At 45.1% G+C, this 22,792-nt stretch overlaps 1 protein-coding gene across 1 annotated transcript in view; it reads left to right on the top strand.

The window, feature by feature from the left end:
* ATP8B3 (ATPase phospholipid transporting 8B3) overlaps nt 1–22,792 on the top strand; it is a 379,813-nt gene that overhangs the window by 150,148 nt on the left and 206,873 nt on the right. Inside the window, exon 6 of the mRNA XM_086947162.1 lies at nt 9,058–9,119. Within this exon, the coding sequence (XP_086803288.1) occupies nt 9,058–9,119 (62 nt within the window). The remainder of the gene's footprint in view (nt 1–9,057; nt 9,120–22,792) is intronic.

The raw sequence follows: 22,792 nt of genomic DNA, 5'->3' as shown, positions 1-22,792 counted from the left end.
AATATAAGATGCCATAAAAAAAATCAATAAGTATCACAAAAATCATATGAAAAATATAATACATTAGAAATATAATCCCTTATGAAATGACAGAGGTCAAAACTAATATGAAAGTACCAGTGTTAAGTGGGAAGAGGTACAGAAAACTCTGGAGCAATCAGATCCTTCTCCTAAAGTGCTTTTCCTTACCATTTCTGTTTTTTTCTCTTATATCACGCTGATGTGCGCCTCCTGATGTCAGATTCCTCTTGGTGATACCAGTCACCTTCCACTTAATGTAATTGCATGATCCTTTTCGTTTTCCCCCAGTGCACAGAGACCAGGGAGTCCCCAGATGTATAGCAGAGGCTAAATTGTGTAAGTACTAACAGCTCTCTTTGTGTCAGTGTGGGCGAGGAGTTAGACTTATCCAGAGGGTGTGTTAAGCATTTAATGTATTCACTCAATCACGACTGATCCACATACTCAGAGACTGAATCCAGACCAATTGGGTAAGTATAAAAAAGGTATACTTGTATTTTATTTCTAGAACAAAGCAGGACTTGGTACAGGTAGGTAAAATATACTTGGATTTCAGGATTTCACGATGCAGTGCAGTTATGGTTGAATATTGCATTAGCTACAGGTTGCTAATGATTCAGAAAGCACTTTCATTATACAGTATTTACTTTTAGAATACTTTTAAGTAACTTTTAGATTACTTAGAGTACTGGGGGTGGTATGCCTAGATACCACACCTAGGATTTCACAACCCGTAGTAAGTAAGACTTTTACAAGTGCCGCTTGTGGTGCAGCTCCTGTGCTGACCTTAACTCCAGGAGTTTGCTCCCACACCTAATGGCCTGCTTGTCAGCAGTCTCTTACCGAAGGCCCCTTTGGCCCTATTGTCTAACATTGGGCCCATGGTCTCTGCACCTGGCTGCCCCAGTGCTGCTGCTGGTGCAACTCGAGCGCCCATCTAGACCATGGAGATTCTTGGTCCTAACCCCCAAAACTCCCTCTCATAAGTTGTGCACTTACCTGAGAAACCGCAAACACTTTTACTCCCATAGGCACCCATGTTAAGAGATTTTGGGCCTAAAATGTTCTAAGTGTTGAACTGATGTTTGTATGGGGAAAATAGAACTAAACTGCAAAGTATAAAAAATCTTACTTACTTTGTATTGTAAGATTCTTAGGCGTGGTACCTAGGCATACCACCCTCAGTACTCAAAGTAATCTAAAAGTAACTTAAAACTATTCCAAAAGTAACTACTGTATAATGAAAACTGATTTCTGAGTCATTACCAACCTGTATCTAATGCAAAATTCAATCATAACTGCATTGCATTCTGAAATCCTGTATTCCAAGTATATTTTACCTACCTGTACCAAGTCCTGCTTTGTTCTAGAAATAAAATACACGTAAACCTTTTTTATACTTACCCAATTGTTCTGGATTCAGTCTCTGAGTATGTGCATCAGTCTTGATTGAGTGAATACAATAAATGCTTAACACACCCTCTGGAAAAGCATAACTGCTCGCCCACACTGACACAAAGAGAGCTGTTAGTACTTACCTAATTTAGCCTCTGCTATACCTCTGTGGACTCCCTGGACTCAGTGCACACTATAACTCATTTTGGTATAGTATATACAGAGCCAGATTCCTACACCCAGTATCAGCGTTTACTCATTTGTGATGTAGTTTCTTTGTGCCTCTTCAGAAATTGCTTAATGTCCAACCCAGGCTTCTTGCACTTACATATCTTCATCTAGCTTAAGGTACCCATTATCTTAGCTATTCCGTATTCTGGGTTCTGGTTTAGAGTTGGGAAGTAAAGGACAATCATCCAATTTCATGAGAAAGTGCTAAACATGGAGGAGAATCCACCATTAGAATTTCATCTACCATACTATTCCTTTGGTTTACGAAATTCTTCTCTAGATGTTGTACTTATCAAATAATTTCGATTTCCACTACCACTCAACTCTAAATCAGGACTCTAGTTTACTTCTGCCTCTTCTTCGATCATCTTTCTTGATCATTTAACTAGAGTCATGGACACAGTACTACTTTAAAAGGTTGGCTAAAGTTAATGATTATATTGTGGCTATGGGACAAGCGTAGGCATTGTCAGGAGACAAGAGGACAGTGCTATTCTTCTATTCCTCCAAATTCATGACTTTTGTGGTTCTTTTTCATTGCCACTTCATGGCATATCTCAACACTACTGTTAGAGCTCTTCTGTATGTCTTGATTGCAAGGTATTTTTTTTATTTTACAGTACAGTTTATTTACATTTTACAATTACATTATATAAATATATTGATTATAGACAACACATTGAATTTAATGTGTACTAGTTAATTAATTAAAATGTATTTATTCAATTTAAAGGAAAATGTTACTTACCCTGTAAGCATCTGTTTGCGGCATGTAGTGATGTAGATTCACATGCTGTGCATACTTCTGCCATCTAGCGTTGGGCTTGGATGTGTACAACTTGCTTTTCTTCAAAGGAAGTTTTTTCAAGTCACGGTACCAGGTGACCCCCACCTATCAGTGGTACTAGGCATGGTCATCGGATCCAACGTTAGATTGTTTTCTACTGCACATAGAGTGCGACTGGAGATCGAGCATAGGGATGCAGTAAAACAATGGCCATGCAAAGTAGAAAGTAGTAATATGGTTAAAAAAAAGGAAGAAAGAGTATCAGCAACAACAACAGGCGACTGGGTAGTAGGGTGGGTGCATGTGAATCTACAGCACTATGTGCCATGAACAGATGCTTAAGGGTAAGTAACATTTTGCATTCATGGCATGTGTAGCTATAGATTCACATTCTGTGCCTAGACTGTAAAGCTGTGCTCCTAAATCGGTGGCTCAGCATGAGGATGCTGTAGAAGACTGTAATAGTTTGCGTACGACAGCCTGGCCAACTCAAGCTTGCTGTCTGGCCAGGACATCCACACTGCAGTGCTTAGTAAAGGTGTAAGGAGTGGACCAGGGAGCTGCTTTACAGATGTCAGCTGGTGATATGTTACCTAAAAAGCCATAGAAGCTCCTTTCTGCCAAGTAGAATTGGGTCTGGGAGGGGTGGGCTGAGATCTTTTAGTTTTAGCGCAGCTAGTCTGAATACACTCGACAAGCCAACATACAACTCCTGCCTCAGAAATGCCTTGAACCTTATGTGGCTGACAGTAGGACATGACTAGCTTTGTATCTTCCGAAATGGGTTTGGTCTGTCAATGTAATACATTAGTACTAATTTAGCATCCAGAGTATGTAAAGTGTGTTCCACTACAGACAAGAGGTGGAAAGAAAACTGGCAACTTGATTGTCTGATTAAGGTGGAAGCTGGAGACCACCTTAGGGAGGAATTTGGAATTGGTTATGAGGATCTCCCTACCGTTATGAACCTGGCAAAAAAGGCTCTTCCAATGTAAGAGTGTGTATGTCACTGACTCTTCTTAGGAAAGTGATGGCTACAAGGAAAGCTACTTTCCACCATAAAGATTGCACTTGTAAAAGTGAGGTGGCTCAAAAGAAGGGCCCACGATCCTAGTAAGAAAGATGTTAAGTTTCCTCACAGGAGCAGGAGGCGTCCGGGGCAGAATAACCCATTTAAGGCCTTGCACGAAAGGCCTAATAACCGGAACTCTGAACAGTGAAGCTTGTTGCCTATTCTGTAAGTAGGCAACCACAGAAGCCAAATGCAACTGAATGGACGTGTAGGAGAGGCCTGCCTTCTGTAGGTGTAAGCGGTAACAGAAAATGTCCTGTACCAATGCAGTAAGAGGATTGATATGTTTAGGCAACAGTATACAAAACTTGTCCATTTGGCTGCGTAACAGACCCTGGTAGTAGGTCTGCATGCTTCTCTAAGAGTAGACATTCACTCCTCGGGAAGGTTGAGGTAACCAAACTCAAAGACATAAAGAGCCAAATTGTAAGGTTAAGCTGCTGAGGATTGGGGTGCCAGAGAGTGCAGTGGTATTGTGTAAGAGGATCCGGCCTGTTGGGGACCTTCTCGTGGGGAACTAGAGAGAGCTCTAGCAGAGTGCCATGGCTGGCATACCCAAGTTGGAGCCACTAAGATGAGGGTAATATGCCTCAGCCTGCTGGACTACAAATGGTAAGAGCGGGAGAGGCGAAAAAATATAGGTAAAAATTCTTGACCATTTCATCCATAATGCATTGCCCATGGACTGTGGGTGTGGTAAACTGGAAGCAAAGTTTGGGCATTTTGCATTATCAGCAGTGGTGAATAGACCTACCTGAGGATATACACACAGCTGGAAGATTGGGTGTAGGACCCTGGGGGTGGGGTTCCCACTTGTGGACTTGTTGATATGTCATGCTGAGCGAAATCATTGTCCACCCCGGGAATGTGGTGGAGAAGCAGATGCACTCTGCAATGTATCGACCACTGCCAAATGTCCTGGGCTACCGCTGACAGCTGGGTAAAATGTGTGTCCCCTTGATTCTGTAAGTAGAACATGGCAATTGCGTTGTCTGTGCCTACTAAGGCTGTCTTGTTCGGAATGAGAGAGCAGAAAACTCAAAGGTAGAGCTGATAAGCCAGCCGTTCCAGTTGACTGATGTGAAGGGACTGTTGATCAGAGGATCAAGTTTTCTGAACAGTAGGGTGAATGAGATGCACACCCAGGCCAGTGAGTTAGGCGTCCATGGTGATGATGACCTGCAAAACCAGGTCGAGGAAGGGCTGCCCTTGCATTAGGTTGTTCTTTTTCCAACTCTGCAGAGAGTGATATGAGCTGCTCCCCACCAACGCTAGATCCCCTAGATGACCCTCTGCCTGACACCACAGTGCCGCTAGGCCCTCTTGCAACAGGCACATGTGCAACCTGGCATGGGGAACTATGTGTTTGCAAGACACTATCATTAATAGCAAGCACATCACTGTTCCAACAGGTACCTGGTAATCCGGCTGAAAAAGAGCAAGTTGGTTTTGGAACACTTGTAACCTTGCAGGGCTGGGGAACTCTTTCCCACCTCTGCATCCAATGTGGCCCTGAGAAAGGGCTGTACTTGTAGGGGTTGAAGGTGGGATTTGGTCAAGTTGATGGTAAAGCCTTGACTGTGCATGGTGAGGATGGTGGTCTGCATATGCGCTAGGCAGTGCTTATACATGGCGTTCTTGATCAGCCAGTCAGCCAGGTAAGAGAACACATAGATGCCACTCCTCTGGAGGTGAGCTGCTTCCACAGCCAGACATTTAAAAACACCCTTGGAGCTGTGGTTACCCCAAAAGGGAGTACTTTGAACTAGAAATGCTGTCCACTTACCACACACCTCAGGTATATCCGATGTGCCGGGTGAATGGGAATGTGAAAATAGGCATCCTTCAGTTCAAAGGGGGTCATGAAGTCACTTTGTTGCAGCAGAGGAATGACATCTTGTTAGAGTCACCATGTGGAAGTGCTCCCACAGAATATACCTGTTGAGAGATCTGAGGTCGAGGATGGGTATGATGGGAGCCATCCTTATTGAAGATATGGAAGTACAGGGAGCACACTCCCTTTCTGTGGTGGGACTGGAACTACGGCTTCTTTGGCAATGAGAGCCTGTATCTCCTCTTGCAAGAGATGCAGATGGTCTGGGGACAGTTTGTGTTGGTAGGTGGGGCGTGGTTGGTGGTGGTCGAATGAGTTCGAGAAAGCACACCTTCTGTAGAATGTCATGAACCAAGCGGGCTGCGATTATTTCTGCTCAATGGGACAGACATCCCTGCAACCTACTCCCGACAGGTGTTGTGTGGTGGGGGGAAGAACTAGAAAGTCACTGTTTGGGAGGGGCAGCCCCTTTGGAGGTGGTGCCCTTTCCTCTGTCTTTGTTGTTATTGCCACTTTATGTCCCCCTAGAGTATCGCCATGAGGGTGTCTGCTGTGTGACCTGGAGAAAGTGGAAGAGGTATCTGGGGTCAGGTCTTACTCGCACCGCGGTATCTTGAGCAGCGAAAAGAGCCACAAGGAATCTGCAGGGTACCCATTGCTTTGTCAGTCTCAGCACCCTTTTTAATTTTACCTAGCATCTGATTGACCTGAGGGCAGAACAGATGCTGGCCGTCAAAAGGGAAGTTCATGAGGTTTTGCTGGATCTCTGACTTGAAGCCAGACACTTGTAGCCATGCATGGCGGCATAACAGAATACTTGTATTCCCCCCCCCCCCTCCACAGGCAGCTGTGTCAGCAGCATCCAACGCACAGCAGACGTTGGTGTGGGAGATGATGTTGCTGTCCTCCACCAACTCCTGTCCTTTTTTTGCAAAACTGTTCTGGGAGATACTGTACAAGATCCACCTTCTGATCCCAGTGGGCATGGTGGTACTCGGAGTAAGCCTATGGTGTTGGCGATACACCATTAAATAACAGATTGCACCACTACTGTTTTGCCCCTGGTGTCAATCTTTTTACTCTCCAGGTCCGGAGGGGGTGCGTCCCCTGTATATTAGCTCAATTCCGAGTCATATGTACCACCAAGTAGTCAGGGGGTAACTGAACTTGTAGGTATGGTGGATAAGTAGGTGATGCCTTAAACTTTTTATCAACGTTAGGGGTGACAATATTAGCTTTAACCGGCTCCTTGAAGATTTCAGTGGCCGGCTTACGGACCCCTAAACATAGGGAATCATTAAAGTGAGCATTGGGTGGAGGCCAAGATCTCCATGCAGAAGTCATTTTCCTCATTTTCTACATGCATCTCCACCTTATGAAAGGCGACTTCCACTGCATGACCTCGTAGTATGAGGTAACACCATCTGGGGGTGGGTAGGGGCTTCGTAGGGTACAGACCTGGGTCTGTGTCTACTGAAGGCCCTACATCATAATCATCCCAGGGATGTGGAAGTCCTGGGTGATACTGCGGGTCCTGTGGACTGTCCTCACCCCCTGAGTCTAAGGAGCTATGTGGTGAATATTGTAGAGAACCCACAGGCAAAAGTGGAGAAGCAGAAGAAGGAGAAGAAGGGGGAGGTGGATATGGATGACCAGGAGCAGCAGAGAGGTGGCCCTGCCATGTCTTTTGGTCTTTTGGGTATGGGTGTACAGGAGGATTGAGGCCCTTCTCAAAAGTCAGTTTCTTCTTATGAGGAACGGGATCCTTTAACATCTGCGGAGCATCACCAGGATCCGACCAGTACCTGACTGAATGTGGATCTTTTGTTGCATGGCATCCAGTTGTTCTTGGAGCCGCTGAAAGATTGGTAGGTCAAAATCCTCCAAAGCGGCGATTACACAGCTGTAGATGGCCTGGAAGGAGCTGAAAAGGGTCGATGACCAGACGCCACCAAAATTAATCTCAGCTTTGAGTGTTACAAGTCTGATTGCTTTGGAGAGGGGTGTCATTACTCCAAACATTTCGGACTGGTGTTTCTCATCTCAAATTGCCTTGGTGCAGCATGTTTCAACTCCGAAGGCTTCTGGTCCACTCGTTTCGAGTCTGAAGGTGACCAAACCTGCATCTTTGGATCCAATGCTGAAGAGGCGGTCAACATCGACGCTCGAGGCTTCGAGGAGAATCTGAATGCCAAATGGTGTTCGGCCGCCGAGTCAGGCTTGGACTGACGATGTTGATTATGGCCGAGAGGCAGTGGCACACTGAAGGCCTCAAAGGTGGCACGAGAGCTAGAAGGCAGTGCCTCCTTCTTGTGAGTAGAGGGAGTTACAGTACTCACTGCGACTTTCGGTGGGCACTGGGTTAACGGAGGTTCCTCCTCTTTCTTGGCGTCCACCTCGGAACTGGTGAGAAAGCCACCTTACCCTCGCAGCTGGAGCATCCAGCTTCTCAGCATCTGACTCATCACTCTCTCTGAAGAGGTCCTCTTCTCTTCTGTACGCCATCAACGCCGACATGATGTGGTATGCTCTACTATTCCGAAGGGTCTTCTTGTTTCTAACGGCCATGCTTGCTGAACAGGAGACTTCACTGTGTTTGGGGGACAAACAGATTACAGACTTCGTGGAGATCTGAACTCGGATACGTGGTGTGACAAGAGGGACAGAATGGGAATGGAGTCCTTTGCATCATGTGAACATTTTCCAGCACTGTGATTGTATTCCAGGAAGTCGTCAACCAAATTTGAATGTAAAGGAACACGACAGTGGAAACCGACAATAACATGATTGGCTTTCTCGTGCACCCAAGGGACGGATCTGAAGGTCCAGCGAGAACAGCATACAGCTCAAACCGGAGCTCACATGAATACGTCTGAATCTAATGGTGGAGAAAAAACTATCTAACATTGGAGCTTATGCCTGTGCACTTTACCACTGATAGAAGGAGTCAATTGGTCCTGTGACTTGAAAAGACTTCTTTAGAAGAAAAACAAATTGTTCACATCCAAGCCCAACTCTGTATGGCAGAAATATACACTGCATGTGTAAATACAGCTACACATGCCACAAACATAAAGTTTCTTAAACAATGATTAAGGAAAAAGTCCCACCCACAGCAACATTTTTATTTTTAATTAACATGTATTAATTTTGTTAAAAAGTGTAGAATTAACTGAAATTATTTTTCATTTGTTAACAAAAGTTTAACTTAATTTTATTTTTAAATTAAGTAGTACAAGTAATAAACAATAAAATAATTAACAATACAATGTTCATATATATTTTAAAAGTCAATATCATTTTATGTATTTAACATTGTTTCCTAATGGGTGCTGTTTTAAATCCCTGCCTCTGTTATTTTCTATGGGGTTGTACATCAGGTTCTGTGAATAGCCATGTGTAGTGCTTGCTTACTCCAAGTCTGGTCTGAAATACATTTACTACTGTTTGGTCAGTTTTAGGGCTGTAGTAACTTCAGAAGTTTAGTTTGTGAGTAGCAATAGGATTACTCTTTTAGTGGGGGGTGCCTGTTATATCTTGTCCGTCCCTAAATCCCGGCTTACTTTTCCCTAAATTTCTCCCATCTTGTAGTAAGCATTCCCCATTTTCCAGCCACTCCCACTTGTCCCACCACATTTACTACTAAAACACAGCTTTACAAGTGGGGAGATATCTTGTGTATTGACTCAAAATTACCATGTGATTTCTCTTTTGCAGGCCCGACACAAGAGCGACTCCATGATCAATAGCCGCCCATGCAGCATCTTGACAGAGAAGAGGTAAAGGCCATGCAGCCAACCCTGTCCCTGAGAAGAAGGTTGTTTTTGTTTGTCCCTTATGCTTGAAATGTATGTCCTGTTCGCCATTCTAAATGTAAGCCCTTCAAAGGGAGGGGACATGAGTCAGAGATTGATATTCTTAGCATGTTTCCCCTTTGAGGGCCCGATTTAGAGTTTGGTGGAAGGGATACTCTGTCACATACATGAGTGATAACCTGTCTGCTGTATTACACGTGTATAATATCCTATGGCACTTGTAATACTGCATATGAGATGTCAGTCACGTTTGTGACCTGGGCCAGCTGCTTTTGTGGGCTGCTGTCTACATAGGCTTATTTAATCAACATTGTACTGGAAACAGGTTTTGCACTTCTCTGTTACACAAGTCATTATGCGGAGATCCTGAATGTCGATTCGTCCTCTCACTAAACAAATCTAGAACATTATAGAGATTTTGCATATTAACATACAGAGGGAGGCCACTGATGAAATGACAGTTGAAAGTTGTCATCCATAAGAACCAGAACTGAATTAAAAACTGACGGGGCCGCATAGGGGAATGGACCTTCTGCCTCCATTTGAATGAGTGAAATCATTTTTCTTCATTTTTCTGTTTTGGAAATGCCATTTACTTTATTATACATAAAAAGCTCCCAATGCATGCAAAGGGTTTATCAAGTATATGTTAATGGGGTTAATGGAAAGATACAAACTAGTGTTAGTGTCTTGTAATTTCTACAATTAAAAGTATAAGCACTTTCCATGTGCACAGTCACGTTCTTCTTTTAAGGTCCACTTCTCAATGACTTGGATAAACAGTCAAATGGATGATTTCAAATGGATTCTCAGCTTAAATAGGCATGGAGGCTGGTTTTAAGTCTGGTGAACAGCAATGGCCAAGTGACACTTTTGAAGGCCAATTACATATATGTATATTGCCTTTAAGCATATAATAAACATTATTTTAACAATTTCGAAAGCCGACAGCATCACTTACATGCAGATTCACTGTGGCTGAGGAGTTGTCTGCAGTGCTGTGCTGTGACTGCCTCCTTTATTTCATATTACAGGAAACCTTTAAAACACACTGTCATGTATCACGACACCTTGGAGCTCAACACACACCAGGGTCAGAATCCTAAATGCCGGACTGCATGGGCCATGAATGTATGTATGCTCAGATGAGGAGAGGCCGTCTGTTCATGGCAGAAAAAATAATCAACTGCCAACTAAATGTGGCGTCTGCTCCAAAAATCATAATATAAGGGGAACGCCAAACAAGATGGCAGAAAGATTATATATACTGCAGCCAGAAGCCATAAAACGGAAGTTAGAAGTCACATTGTGGTCATAGTGTCTCCAGCATGCCGTCTGCCAGGGCAATGTGGAGTGTCTCCAGCATGCCGTCTGCCAGGGCAATGTGGAGCACAGGAAGTAGGGCCTCCTTAGAGCTGCTGAAGATGCGCAAGTGAGCAGTCGGCAGGACAAGCATCAACTTGCATTATGCAAGAGAAGTTTCTATGTGTGCTTTCTAGCTGATATCATGTAATCTGGTCCACAGCCAGGAGCGGCTCCTCCACGTGGGCGGAGGAGCGTCGCCCCACTGCTTTCTTGCAGTCCAAGAAGCAGAAACATGAAATGGTATTTTAAATACCATTTTATGTTACTGCTTTATGCGCTGCGAGAAAGCAGAAGGGTATGCCTGTTTGGGGGTAGGCGGGTGGACGTTCCTGTCCAGGCAGGGGAGGAGTGGCTTGCCCACTGTTGTGGGCGCTGACTGTTTGGTCGGCCAGTCATGCACACTCTGCATTTTCTCTATGTAGGCTGCATGCAGCCTACATAGAGAAAATGGCCTCTCCATAGATGCCTGTGGGGTCAGCGTCCTAGCCAATCACAAGGATGCCATTGCAGCGTTTTGATTGGCTTAGGGGAGGAGAGGGAGGCCGCCTGCTTCCTGTAAGGCATTAGGCGCAGAGAGGAGATGCGATGCAAAGCAGGACAGGAGACGAAGGTAAGTTTAAATATAATTTATTTTTATTATCTCCCACCCGTCCCTAGCGCCACCCCCACCCGCAAGTCATGCTGGCCACGACTGCTGGTCACACTCAAGATATGTGACTGGTGTCAATGGTCACCTATTAGTACACTGGAACACTGCACAATTCAACAATTTCACAGTATCTCAAGTATCCCTGACCTGGAGGACTCTTTAAAATGAAAACATCAGAGGGCTTCTCCCGAAATGTTACTTTCCTGCTTGGAATGTCAGCCTTGATGGCACTGACTTAACCAGTCTCAAATACTTCAGCATACTTCAAGGTTCAGCATGAATCGATTAAAAGAAAAGCTGTATATAGAACCACAACTAGATATGAACCAGACAGCTGAAAACTAAATGTAAGTACCGATAGTGTTCTGCTTTAGAACATAGGACCCTCAAACTCCAGTAGAGGCATGCTTCATCCTCAGGTCCTCTCCTCATTAAGAAAATGCTATTTGCCTGAATGGGCTCACCAAATAGGGAGCTCTTATAAGAGATGACTGAGATGGAATCCTAACTGTAATATATTTTTTTAAAATATCTTTTTATTTATAAACAAAAACAATAACAGTAAAACAAGCATCTGGTGACCGTACACTTTGATACATGAGCAGAAATATACACATTATGTATGCATTACCAACCAGGACAGTATTCATTGCTGATGATAAATGTGACTAAAGGGACTCCAACACTTCAACTTCGGTCCGTACATTGGGGGTGGGGGGGCACAAATATCTCCTCTGTAACTGTACCATGGACCCCAGATCTTCACCCACTTCCTGGGACGACCCCTAGCCACATACACCGATCTTTCTCTAAACATGTTCCAGTCAAGGTCTTCCATCCATTTCCCTATTTGAGGCGCCTGAGTAGCGCCCCATAATTGTGCGATGTTACATTTTGCAATCATGCATGCCAGAGTCCCCCACTGTTTCCCATGTATAGTCAGGTCAGAGGGTTCCCAAACATTCAAAAGACAACGTCTAGCCTCTACACGTACATCCACTCCCAACACCTCACGTAACTTCTCATTGATCTTGACCCAGTATTGCTGTATTTCGGGACAGTGCCACAATATATGTAGGAATGATCCTATCTCTCCACACCCTCTTCAACACCTTTCATCTTCAACCAGACCCATTCGCACCAATCTTGGACCAGTCATATAGCATCTGTGTAGGATTTTAAATTGCACCAATCGCAACCTCATGGGGATAGCCACTATCCTGGGAGATGACACAGCCTCTCTCCAGTCCTCATCATCAATGACCAAACCATCCGCGCTCCACTGTCCTCTAAGCACCACCAACGGATCCTCCATATGATTAATTAGTTTTCTGTATATCAGTGATATGGTTTTGGTTGGGAGGTGTCCATCTAATGTTCTGTCTTCCAGCGGGGAAGCCTCAGGCGGCTCGGAACCCCGGGAGATGGCGGCCATTAAAGCGTGTCTCATTTGGAGATATCTAAATTTTTCAGTCTCATTTCATTGGTAATTTTGCTGCATTGCCTCGAATGAAAGGACCCCGCCTTTCCCCAAACATCTGTAACCCGCGAGATCCCAATGAGATTCCACCGGTCAAAGCCCTTCGATCTCCACAGATTCCCCAGAGCCTCTGAGCTCCAGAGGGGGGTGGCCAATGTAATCTTTCCAGCCCACTTAAAATGTCGATTAGCTGCGTGCCATATCCGAACCGCATGCGCCGCAGGTCCAATGAGAAGAACTCCGCCCGGTTTGGCGTATAAAGCTCTCATATAATCCCGTCCGAACATCTGGCCCCTGTCCATTGCGAATCCGGGGTCAAGCGGAGACCCATATATTGCATGGTTAATCGACGCGAGTTGGGCAGCCCAGTAATATTTACGGAGATCCGGCAAGCCAATCCCCCGTCATACCAGGGCAATGTAAGTTTGGAAAACGCAATCCGTGGCCTGCCCTCCCAAAGGAGCCGTCGCTGGAGCGACTCTATCTCTCTGAAGTATGAGGGAGGCACCGGGTCCATACTATTCTGAAGTGCATATAAAAATCTGGGAAGCGCCATCATTTTGAACAATGTGGCACGTCCCAGTAGAGAAAGTGGCAACTCTTTCCATTTATCCACATCTCGTCGGAGCCGGGCCAGTGGGGGACCCAGATTATTATCGTATCGCAGTGTGGGGTCCAGTGTTATGTATATCCCCATATATCTAAATCCCGCTGTCTCTATCCGCAGGGAGCATGAACTCGGGACAGTGGGTGGGTCTCCATTGAGATCGAAGAGAACCGACTTCGTCCAATTAATTCCAAATCCCGAACATCTCCCAAATATTGAGAGGATGTCCAAGAATGCAATCAGGGAAGTACGGGGGGTAGTCAAATAGAGCAGGATATCATGATCGTATATCGATATCTTGTCCTCCCATTCTGGAGACCATCTCAAGCCTCTAACTTTTCGATCCCATCTCACCCAAGCCGCGAGCGGTTCTAGCGCCAATGCAAACAACAGTGGGGAAAGAGTGCAACCCTGCCTCGTACCACGTCCCAATGGGAAATCAGCAGATCTGTGGTTGTTCACTACGACTCTGGCGAGGGGTTTCGAGTATATTAAGGAAACCCATCCAATAAATCCTGGTCCAAAGCCCATTTTGCTGAGAGCCGCAAACAAATATGGCACTCCACTCTGTCAAAGGCCATCGCGGCATCTAATGACAAAATGGCAGCTGGCTCATGAATATAAGAGGCACTAGCCAAAATTCTGTGGAGTCTCCGTATGTTCAATGCTGTGTTACGGCGAGGCATGAAGCCCGACTGGTCTGGATGTATCAGGGTCGTTATGACCTTGACCAATCTATTAGCCAGCAATTTGGCCAGGATTTTAGGCTCTGCGTTAAGGTGCAAAATCGGCCGGTAGGAGGAACAGATCTCCCGGTGCTTACCCTCTTTATGAATAACCACTATGTTGGCTATACGCTGGTCATATGGAAGTTGGCCTTCCTCCCTGCTCTCCTGAAACATATCAAGCAGGAAAGGTGCCAACTTGTTGGCATTTGGTTTGTATAGCTCAATGGGGATCCTGTTAGGCCGGTGGCTTTACCTGACTTCACCCCTCTAACTGCCTGAGCGACCTCATCGTTAGTCAGGGGAGAATCTAAGAATTTCAGGTCTTCCTCGGACAGAGACGGCATTTGAATATCTCGCAACATATCCGCATTCTCATTCTCAGTGTAAGTGTTCGCTGCTGTATAAACCCGACTATAGTAAGATGAGAACACGTCCGCAATTTCTTGAGGGTCCGTGATTTTGCCCAGTTCCTCCGTGTGCAATTCCGGCACCAGTCTGGTCGACCGCTCCCCCTTTTCGAGCAAGGCTATCAACTTCCCCGCCTTATCCCCATGTTCATAGATCCTACTTTGGGTGTCTGCGCATTGCTCCTTTGCCTTCCCCCTTGCCAAGCTCTTGTATTCGTCCCTAAGTAGTTTCAGTCTGTGACTCCTCTCCATCGCCTCAGTCGACAACTCCTCCCACTCCAGTCTCGCCAATTCCGTCTCTACTCTGTCCACCTCCGATCGACTTTTTTTCCTTTTCCCAGAGATCAGAGAAAGTGCCTCCCCCCGGATCACCGCCTTATAGGCCTCCCACAGGATACTTCCCGATTCTACTGTCCCTTTATTAAATTAAAAATACCGATCTGTAGCTTTGCCAATCTCTTTCTTAAGGGCCGGGTCCTTCAAATGCCACGAGTTTATGGGGGCCACTCTACCCACGTCTCCTTGACCCGTTTCTATGCGAATCCAGACTGGCAAGTGATCGGAGATCCCTCTACCCAGGTGTTGCACCTCCCTAACTCCATCCGACTGCGACACGGGGACTAGGACGTAATCTATTCCAGAGAGCGAGCCATGGGCAGCCGAGGAGTGGATGAAGTGTACCTCAAGAGGATTCCGTAGCCTCCAACCATCAATCAATCCAGTCGTCTCCATAAAATCACTCAACCATCGGCTAGAAGGTGGCAACACCCGGGGAGGAAATCTATCCATCTCACCATTCATAACTGCATTGAAATCGCCCCCAATAAGTAAAATCCCAAGGGGCAGAGTCAGAAAAATCCTAGACAGATCTCTGAAGGTCTCAGTACGGAGGGCTGGCGGGACATATACAGACAATAGAGTCACCGTTCTTCCCTCCCACAGCCCTGACACCCCAACATATCTACCACAGCAATCTGTCCAGGTAGCCTGAATCGTCATTGGAAAAGACTTTCTCATTAAGATCCCCACCCCTCTGGATCCCGAGGTGAATCCAGAATGAGCGACCATTTTATAACCTCCCCTATGCAGCGCCATACAACGATTCCCAACAAGATGCGTTTCCTGTAAAAATACAACATCCGGCACATGTCTCCTAACCAATTGGTTGACCATTCCTCGCTTTATCTTGTCACCCAACCCATTAACATTCCAGCTGAGTGTGGTAATCCCCATACCTCGCTTAACAGACGCCATCTTGTTGGTAACTCCTATCTAAGTCTCTCGATGCTTGTAAAACACAACAAAAACAAACAACTATCGGTAATACTACAATCATTATACACAAAAGCGAATTTTCAGAACTCCCCGAACCTCCCGTTTCTCCACCCCCCACCCTGCACCCCTGCCTGAAGCTAGCGCGCATCCCCAACTTGCAGTGTGCATATAGCCCCAAAACTACTCTACAGCTAACTAAAGGTAGTAAATGGAGGAGGACCTCAAGCCAAACTCCCCTCCCCCCGCCCCAGCGGCACATCTTTACGGACTAACCCCTATACAAAATGTTACTGACATACGTTATAATGTTTTATCGTTACTTCACCCCACCCCCACAAAATACTATCTGAACGATTACTGCTCCTCCGACGCATCATTGTTTTGGGCCTCAGCTTCAGCCGCGCAAGTATTGTCCAACCAGTCCGCCGCTACCTCTGGGTTGTCAAAGAACACCGCCCTGCCATTATGTTCCACTCGCAGCCGGGCCAGGAACATCATAGCATACTTCATGCCTTTGTCTCGCAGTCTCTTCTTCACTGCAAGGAATCCTTGCCTCTTTCTGTACAGTTTGTGTAAAGTCCGGATAGAAGGACAGCGTAACCTTCTCAAATATTAACGGCGGCCCAGAGCGGGCCGCCTGCAATATAGCATCACAGTCTCGAAAGTTAAGAACCCTGGCAATCATAGGATGAGGGGGAGTCCTGGCTCGAGGCCTACCCCTCGGAACTCTATGGGCACGTTCAATCGTAAAAAAGTTGCTGAGGCCCTTCGGCTGCAGATGCTTGAGAACGATGTTTTCCACGAACAGATCCGGTGTGGGCCCCTCTGACCGCTCAGGCACCCCCAGTATGCGGATATTATTGCACCGAGCTCTCCCTTCAAATTCGTCCAATTTCCGATCAGTCTGAGCCCTCGATGTTTTGACATCTCGAACCTCTTGCTGCAGAAGATGTACATCATCGACCAGACTAGCGGTTTTGATCTCAAGCGACTTCACCTTCTCGCTCGCCTTATTGAGATCTGCTCTTATTAGCCCAACCTCGTCCGTTACAGTATCGATCTTATGGTCAAGGGCCTCCATTTTCTGGCCCAATGTCGTCTGTACACCAGTAATGGCCACCATAAGATCTGACAAGGTGGGTGCCTCTGCCGCAGAGGCTCCTTTCTCCACCTCCGCTTGCGATTTCTTAAGGTCCGTTGGCGATCCTTTTGGTTGAGTGTATCTCTCCAGAGTGTTGGTCTGCACTTGTCTAGGCGCCCTGGAGGACCGCGGCAGAGCTTTATCCTGATCCGATTTCGCCGCCATCAGGACTCACACACTTTATCGCCACCTCTCACCAGATTTCCCTAGGTGATGTGCGCCAAGGCTGTCGGTCACACTGTCTCAGGGATAATCGATCACTCGACACCACTCTTGCAGCTCCAGTAGGCCATTCACCATCACTCCGACCAAAATAACTTAAGTGGTGAGGACGATCTCCATCCGCGAGTCCGTGGTCTCCAGGGAGCGGGAAGGGAAGACTCAGAACATCCAAATGACTGCCATACCCCTGCTTAGCTGCTTGATACCAAGGGTCCAGTCGCGGGCAAGCTTCTCGGTAGGCCTCTCCCAACAACTTCCACGATCCGGGGACCACCACTGTGCACCACAGTAAAGTGTCTGAAAACCGGGGGCAATTTTCAGAATTGAGTCGGAGGGCATCTGGAACTTCCGGTCTACTGCAGCCGAAGTTGTTTCATTCACCTTCCGGTTAGCCAAGAACCACAGGTCCCGGTCCGACAGCGGGAGTAGGCCTCAATATGTCCGTCGATGTTGCTTTGCCCTAGTACATTGGAGGAGAGTCGTTCGAAGCTTGGCCGAGATCACTTCGAATCCGCCACCGGGGAGTTGGATTGAGGAACAGGATATTTCACAGGATTTTGCCGGGGCGAGGGAGATTGGCGGAGCTGACTCTCTAAGCGGCCATCTTGGTCGCTGGTTAGGCTCCTCCTCCCCTAACTGTAATATTAATGTATCTAGTGGTTACCACAGCACTATATTTCAGGTACCACTGATCGGGTTAAACACACTACGGAATGTCAGGAGTTATTATTAACTCTACATTTCAGAAGTCCGTCAACGTGTTTCGGCCATCAATCAAGACCTATGAGGTCAGTGGTCTTCATCACAACCAGGGATCCCTCATGCTGTCCCTACCCTAAGTGTTGTTTTGCTCCTATAGGTGTCAGGAGTGTGAGTGTAAAGTACTTATATTTAAAGAAAAGTGGAAAAATGAGAAAACAGGATATAATCGCAATTCAAGCTTCCCCATTATACATAGTACCTAAGGGATACACAGTAAAGGAATCTACTCTTATAGTAGTTGCCATAGTTCAATATGTGGTTAAATTATTGGTTAACCACTTCCTAAAACGAACAAGAACAATACCACACCCATGTGAAACACTGCAAATCACACACAGTAACTCCCTGTTGTCACACCCTGTTTAAAAGAAGGGTCAACACTAGTGGTGTGTGAAATTCACATAATTTGCTTTCGCATAAAAACTCACAGAAGGCGTTCTGTTGTTCTCTAGTGTTCCCAGTAAATTTTTACTGTGAATCACACGTTACCATGATTGGGGAGTCATTACGGGAACTGACGAAAGACACCATTTCTTGAATGTAACGTAATGAGCATAATGCTCAATTCCTAAAATTACATGACTTACACCAACCAGCATCATTTACATTTCACCCAGCCTAGGAGACCCATTGTAAACAGAAGAGCAAGTAAATAAAGTTGTGTAAATGAATCCAATCCCATAAAATATATTACTGTCCAAATGTAAAAACAATTCGGTGCTGAAAGTGAGAACAAAACGCCTTCCACTTTCTACGCTAAAGGATGGTACCTGCTGTCAGAACCTATATTTTGCACTCCCCTGCTTCATGGGGGCTTATTGCTAAACTAGAGAATGTATCCATTTAGACTTAGAGAAGAGGATAAAATACGTCGCTTCTGCGTTGCTAATGAGTGTGTGACGCAATCATGCTCGAAATGCATGATGTCATGCATTGAGCCTCTTGTAGAGCATTGAAGAGTGCTGCACATTGTTTTTCGATAAAAGAGGTCCTAATGTCCTCGTGTAGTAAATATGACGTTACTTAAAGGTGAAAACGTCAGTTTAAACACAAGGTTTTAGCTAAAAAAACAATTAAATTCAACAGTTATAGTTGATTCACCCTGTATAGTGTTTCCATCAATTATGTCAGTTCAGTTGTCAACAGTAATGTTATCAATAATGTCACAGAACATGTCATTAGTGTTGTAATATGTGAGGTCATAAGCAGTGCATGGCGAGGGTGTGAGTTGTAATTGCTTGAAATAGCTATACCCGTCACTTCAACTTTGGATTTGTTTAGTTAATTTCTCAGGCTTTTTTAATGCAAAGCAAGATATTATTACCAAACTTAACGTTTGCATCACTTTAACCTTTGTTTTTTTCTTTGGATTTCTAGTTTTTTTTAAACGTGAGGTAATATTTTATTACCATACATAAGGCCAACCTTCCCCCATGTCCTGCGTTCAACCACAGAATGCCAGCCAATCCCCCTGCTGCAGAAGGCCTATGGCTGTGCGAGGGTAGGATTGACCCCAGGGCCTGGCCGCAGGCATAGCACCACGGGCAACCAACCCATCCTGCCGTTCACTGTCTTTGCCTATTCACGGCAACCCACTGCAGACATTCAGGCCCCACTCAACCCTCAGGACCAGATTTTTCTGATCCTGTGAGACTCTAGTGAAAGGGAGCACGGCCACTGCACTCCCATGGGACTACCACATCACATACCTCTAACAATCTAACTGACGATGACTCACGAGTCCTTTACATTGTAAGCATGCACAAACGACAAAACATTTCAGACAGTAGCAGTAAAGCAAGAGAGAACAGTGTATAAGAAGCATTTGCAATGCAATAGGTCTCACATTTACGCGAGTTTGAGCAATTAGCATTGTAAATCAAAATGCCTTTTATTTATGTTTTGGTTTTTAAAACATAAATAAAAGGCATTTTCATTTACAATGCAAATAGCTCAAACACTCACAAATGCGAGATCTATTGCATTGCAAATGCTTGTGTTATTAAAGCTGCCTTTCTTTTTCAAACCAAACCCCCAATTTATTCTAAACTGGAAGCAGGGGAGGCTGATAATTTGAAACGAAAATTATAATTCTATGGCTAAACCGGAAACATTTTAGGATAGCAGATCACACATCGTGAAATCTGGAGTTGTGTTGCTGGGAAATAAAGAGGGACATCAGGGCACCGCATGCCGTCAAAGGCTCAGTTTCTACACTCCACATTTTTATTACTCACTATGGCGTTGGACCACCCCTTAGGCCTCATCAATGGCAAAGCATTTCAACAATACATTCATGAGCACAGCGCAAAACTTTGTGGTTGCTGTATCTGGTCAGACTGTTAATGTTAATGGTAGTTAGTTCTTATATAGCACAGGTTCACCATCAGGTCTCTTCGCGCTTCTAGGGGAAAGAATTACAACAGACAATGCATTGAGCCGGAATGGACAGGCTTAATTTGTGGTCAGTGCCTCCAGAAACAAGATAGTTTTAATTTTTTTCCTAAAAGGAAGGAGACCCGGTTCTTTACGCAAATCTCCGGGAAGGTTGTTCCAAAGCTGTGGGATCAAAGTGGAAAAGTCTATCCCACCCTTGCGAGCCGAATAAAACCGTGGGATAACCAGCTGGCAAGCAGCGGAGGAACGAAGAGTCCGAGCAGGAGTGTAACTCATCAGGCGATCCCTGATGTATACTGGGGCCTGTCCATAGATGGCCTTGTGGGCAATGCAAAGGCCCTTAAAAGATGCTCGCTGCCTGATAAGTAGCCAATGTAATTTGGAGAGCAATGAGGAGGCATGAGTCCGTCTGGGTAGATTAAAAATAAGGCGCGCCGCATCGTTCTGCACAACCTGTAGTCTTCTTAATAATTTCCAGGGGAGGCCGATGTAGAGGGCATTCCCATAATCAAACCTGGACATTACTGTAGCAGAAACAATGACCTGGAGGGAAATAGTGGTGAGAAGAGAGACAAGCTTCCGCAAACTCCTCAATATCCCTGTGCATGTTCCAATCACTGCCGACACTTGGTTGTTCATAGAGAGGTCGGCGTCGATTTTGATGCCCAGACTTCTGACCACTGGGACTGGGGTAGGAGTAACTCTAAATTCCAGCGGCCAAAACAGGTCACATCAAGGGCTGTTGATACATGGAACAGCCGGAATTTCCGTCTTGTCTGGATTTATTTTGAGTGAATTGTCAGTCATCCAGCTCGCTGTGAAACGCAGCACTTCTTGTACGTAATCCTGATTGGCGCTAGAGTTGTTGATCCGTACAAGTAGCTGGGTGTCGTCTGCGTAATTGAAAACCTGGTAGTCCAGCTGAGCCAGTCTCTCCACCAGCGGTTGACGATATAGATTAAAGAGCAGAGGTGACAGCGCCGAACCCTGTGGAACACTGCACGTCAGGAAACTGGTGGTCGATACCTGGTCCCCCAACTGTACCCTCTGAAGGTGGGGATATAAGTGACTATCCACCTCAAGCACACATCATGCTTTGTGCCTACACCTCTACGCCTCACAGCTCCAGTCTTGCACTGTGCGGTGGTAAACATAGAAAAGGGCCAAACAAGTCGGCAGAAGAGGCGAGCATCTGAAATCGCTTCTCAAACATGTCGACCATCTTTAAGTGTACAGACTTTATTTTAATTTAAAGTCTCCTGGGAACATAAACTACTATGAAAAATGAATATTTGGAAACATTACATACGTGCACAATTTACATGCTAATATTTTAATTTAAAGTCTCCTGGGAACATAAACTACTATGAAAAATAATTATTTGGAAACATTACATACGTGCACAATTTACATGCTAATATGTAATGTAAATAAAATGTAAAAACACACGTCCCGTCCCACGGCCGCAATAGTTAAAGCAGACCGCTCTGTAATTAAAATAAATACATTTCTAAAAGTGTTCGGAACGCAGCGATGTTGTGGAACATCATTAATTCAATCAGTCTTTATTCGATTATAAACAATCATAAAAGACACATGTACAAAAAATGTTTAAGAAACCAAATTGGCTAATAAAACATAAAATATCAAGAATACAATCAATAAAATCCATGTTCAAATCTTATCTCAGTACATACAGAAATTTCGATCATCAAGGGTGAATAGGGCTGAAAGCAAAAGATAGATCCACAATTAAATGCAACAGGAAAATCACAGCGATTAAGCACATATTAACCTATTTGTATTAGAGAGTACAGAAACACCAAACTCAGAAACCCTGTTGCAAGATGGAAAATACTGTTTTAAAGTAATTACATAAATATATATTTACATAGTTACGTAGTGCCATGCATCCTGATCCTTCTTATGGCCCATTTCCAGCTCCAAAATTTTGCCATAGCCACCTCTACGGCTTCGCTGGTATCAGATTTTATAATACGCAAAGCCATTTGGGAGGATCTTGTTCCCATTTTGGCGTAAACTGGCTTAAGCCATTTTTTGCAAGGTGCCTTGTATGCAGGGCAGACAAAAAGGATATGCTACAGAGTCTCTTCCCCACACAAACAGGAGTGACAGAGTGTGAGTCTTGAACAGACCCCCAGTTTTTTGTAAACGATTTTATAGGGAGACTTCCCACTCTAAATTGATGGCAAAGCTTTGTGTCTCCAAAACTGGTAATGATGACCCAATAGGCCTCCATACTATACTCAATTTTATGACACAGAAAGAGGCCTGTTAAGGAATCTCCGTTCACATGAGAAAAGAATTTCTGCCAGATCATCTCCCTGTATAAGACTCTGAATTCCGCTTTTGAGGGAAACAAGTTCCCTTCTGGATCCCGCCATAAGTGGATCAGGCCCATACTTAAAAGAGCCACCTTAATCTTGTGTAACCATGTAATCTTATTGGATTTATCAGCCTCTCTAATTTTCTTAAGTGCCAGCGCTTAGTCTGCCAACTCCGGGGTGGTCCAAAGCCGTCACCAATAGGCAAGAGGTCTAAAACCTGCTTCCTCTTCAAAGGAAATGCACCCAAGGTCCATCA

This window comes from Lissotriton vulgaris, chromosome 12 (genome assembly GCF_964263255.1).
Source record: "Lissotriton vulgaris chromosome 12, aLisVul1.2, whole genome shotgun sequence".
NCBI classification, from domain to species: domain Eukaryota; kingdom Metazoa; phylum Chordata; class Amphibia; order Caudata; family Salamandridae; genus Lissotriton; species Lissotriton vulgaris.
This window is presented reverse-complemented; position numbering and strand designations above follow the sequence as displayed.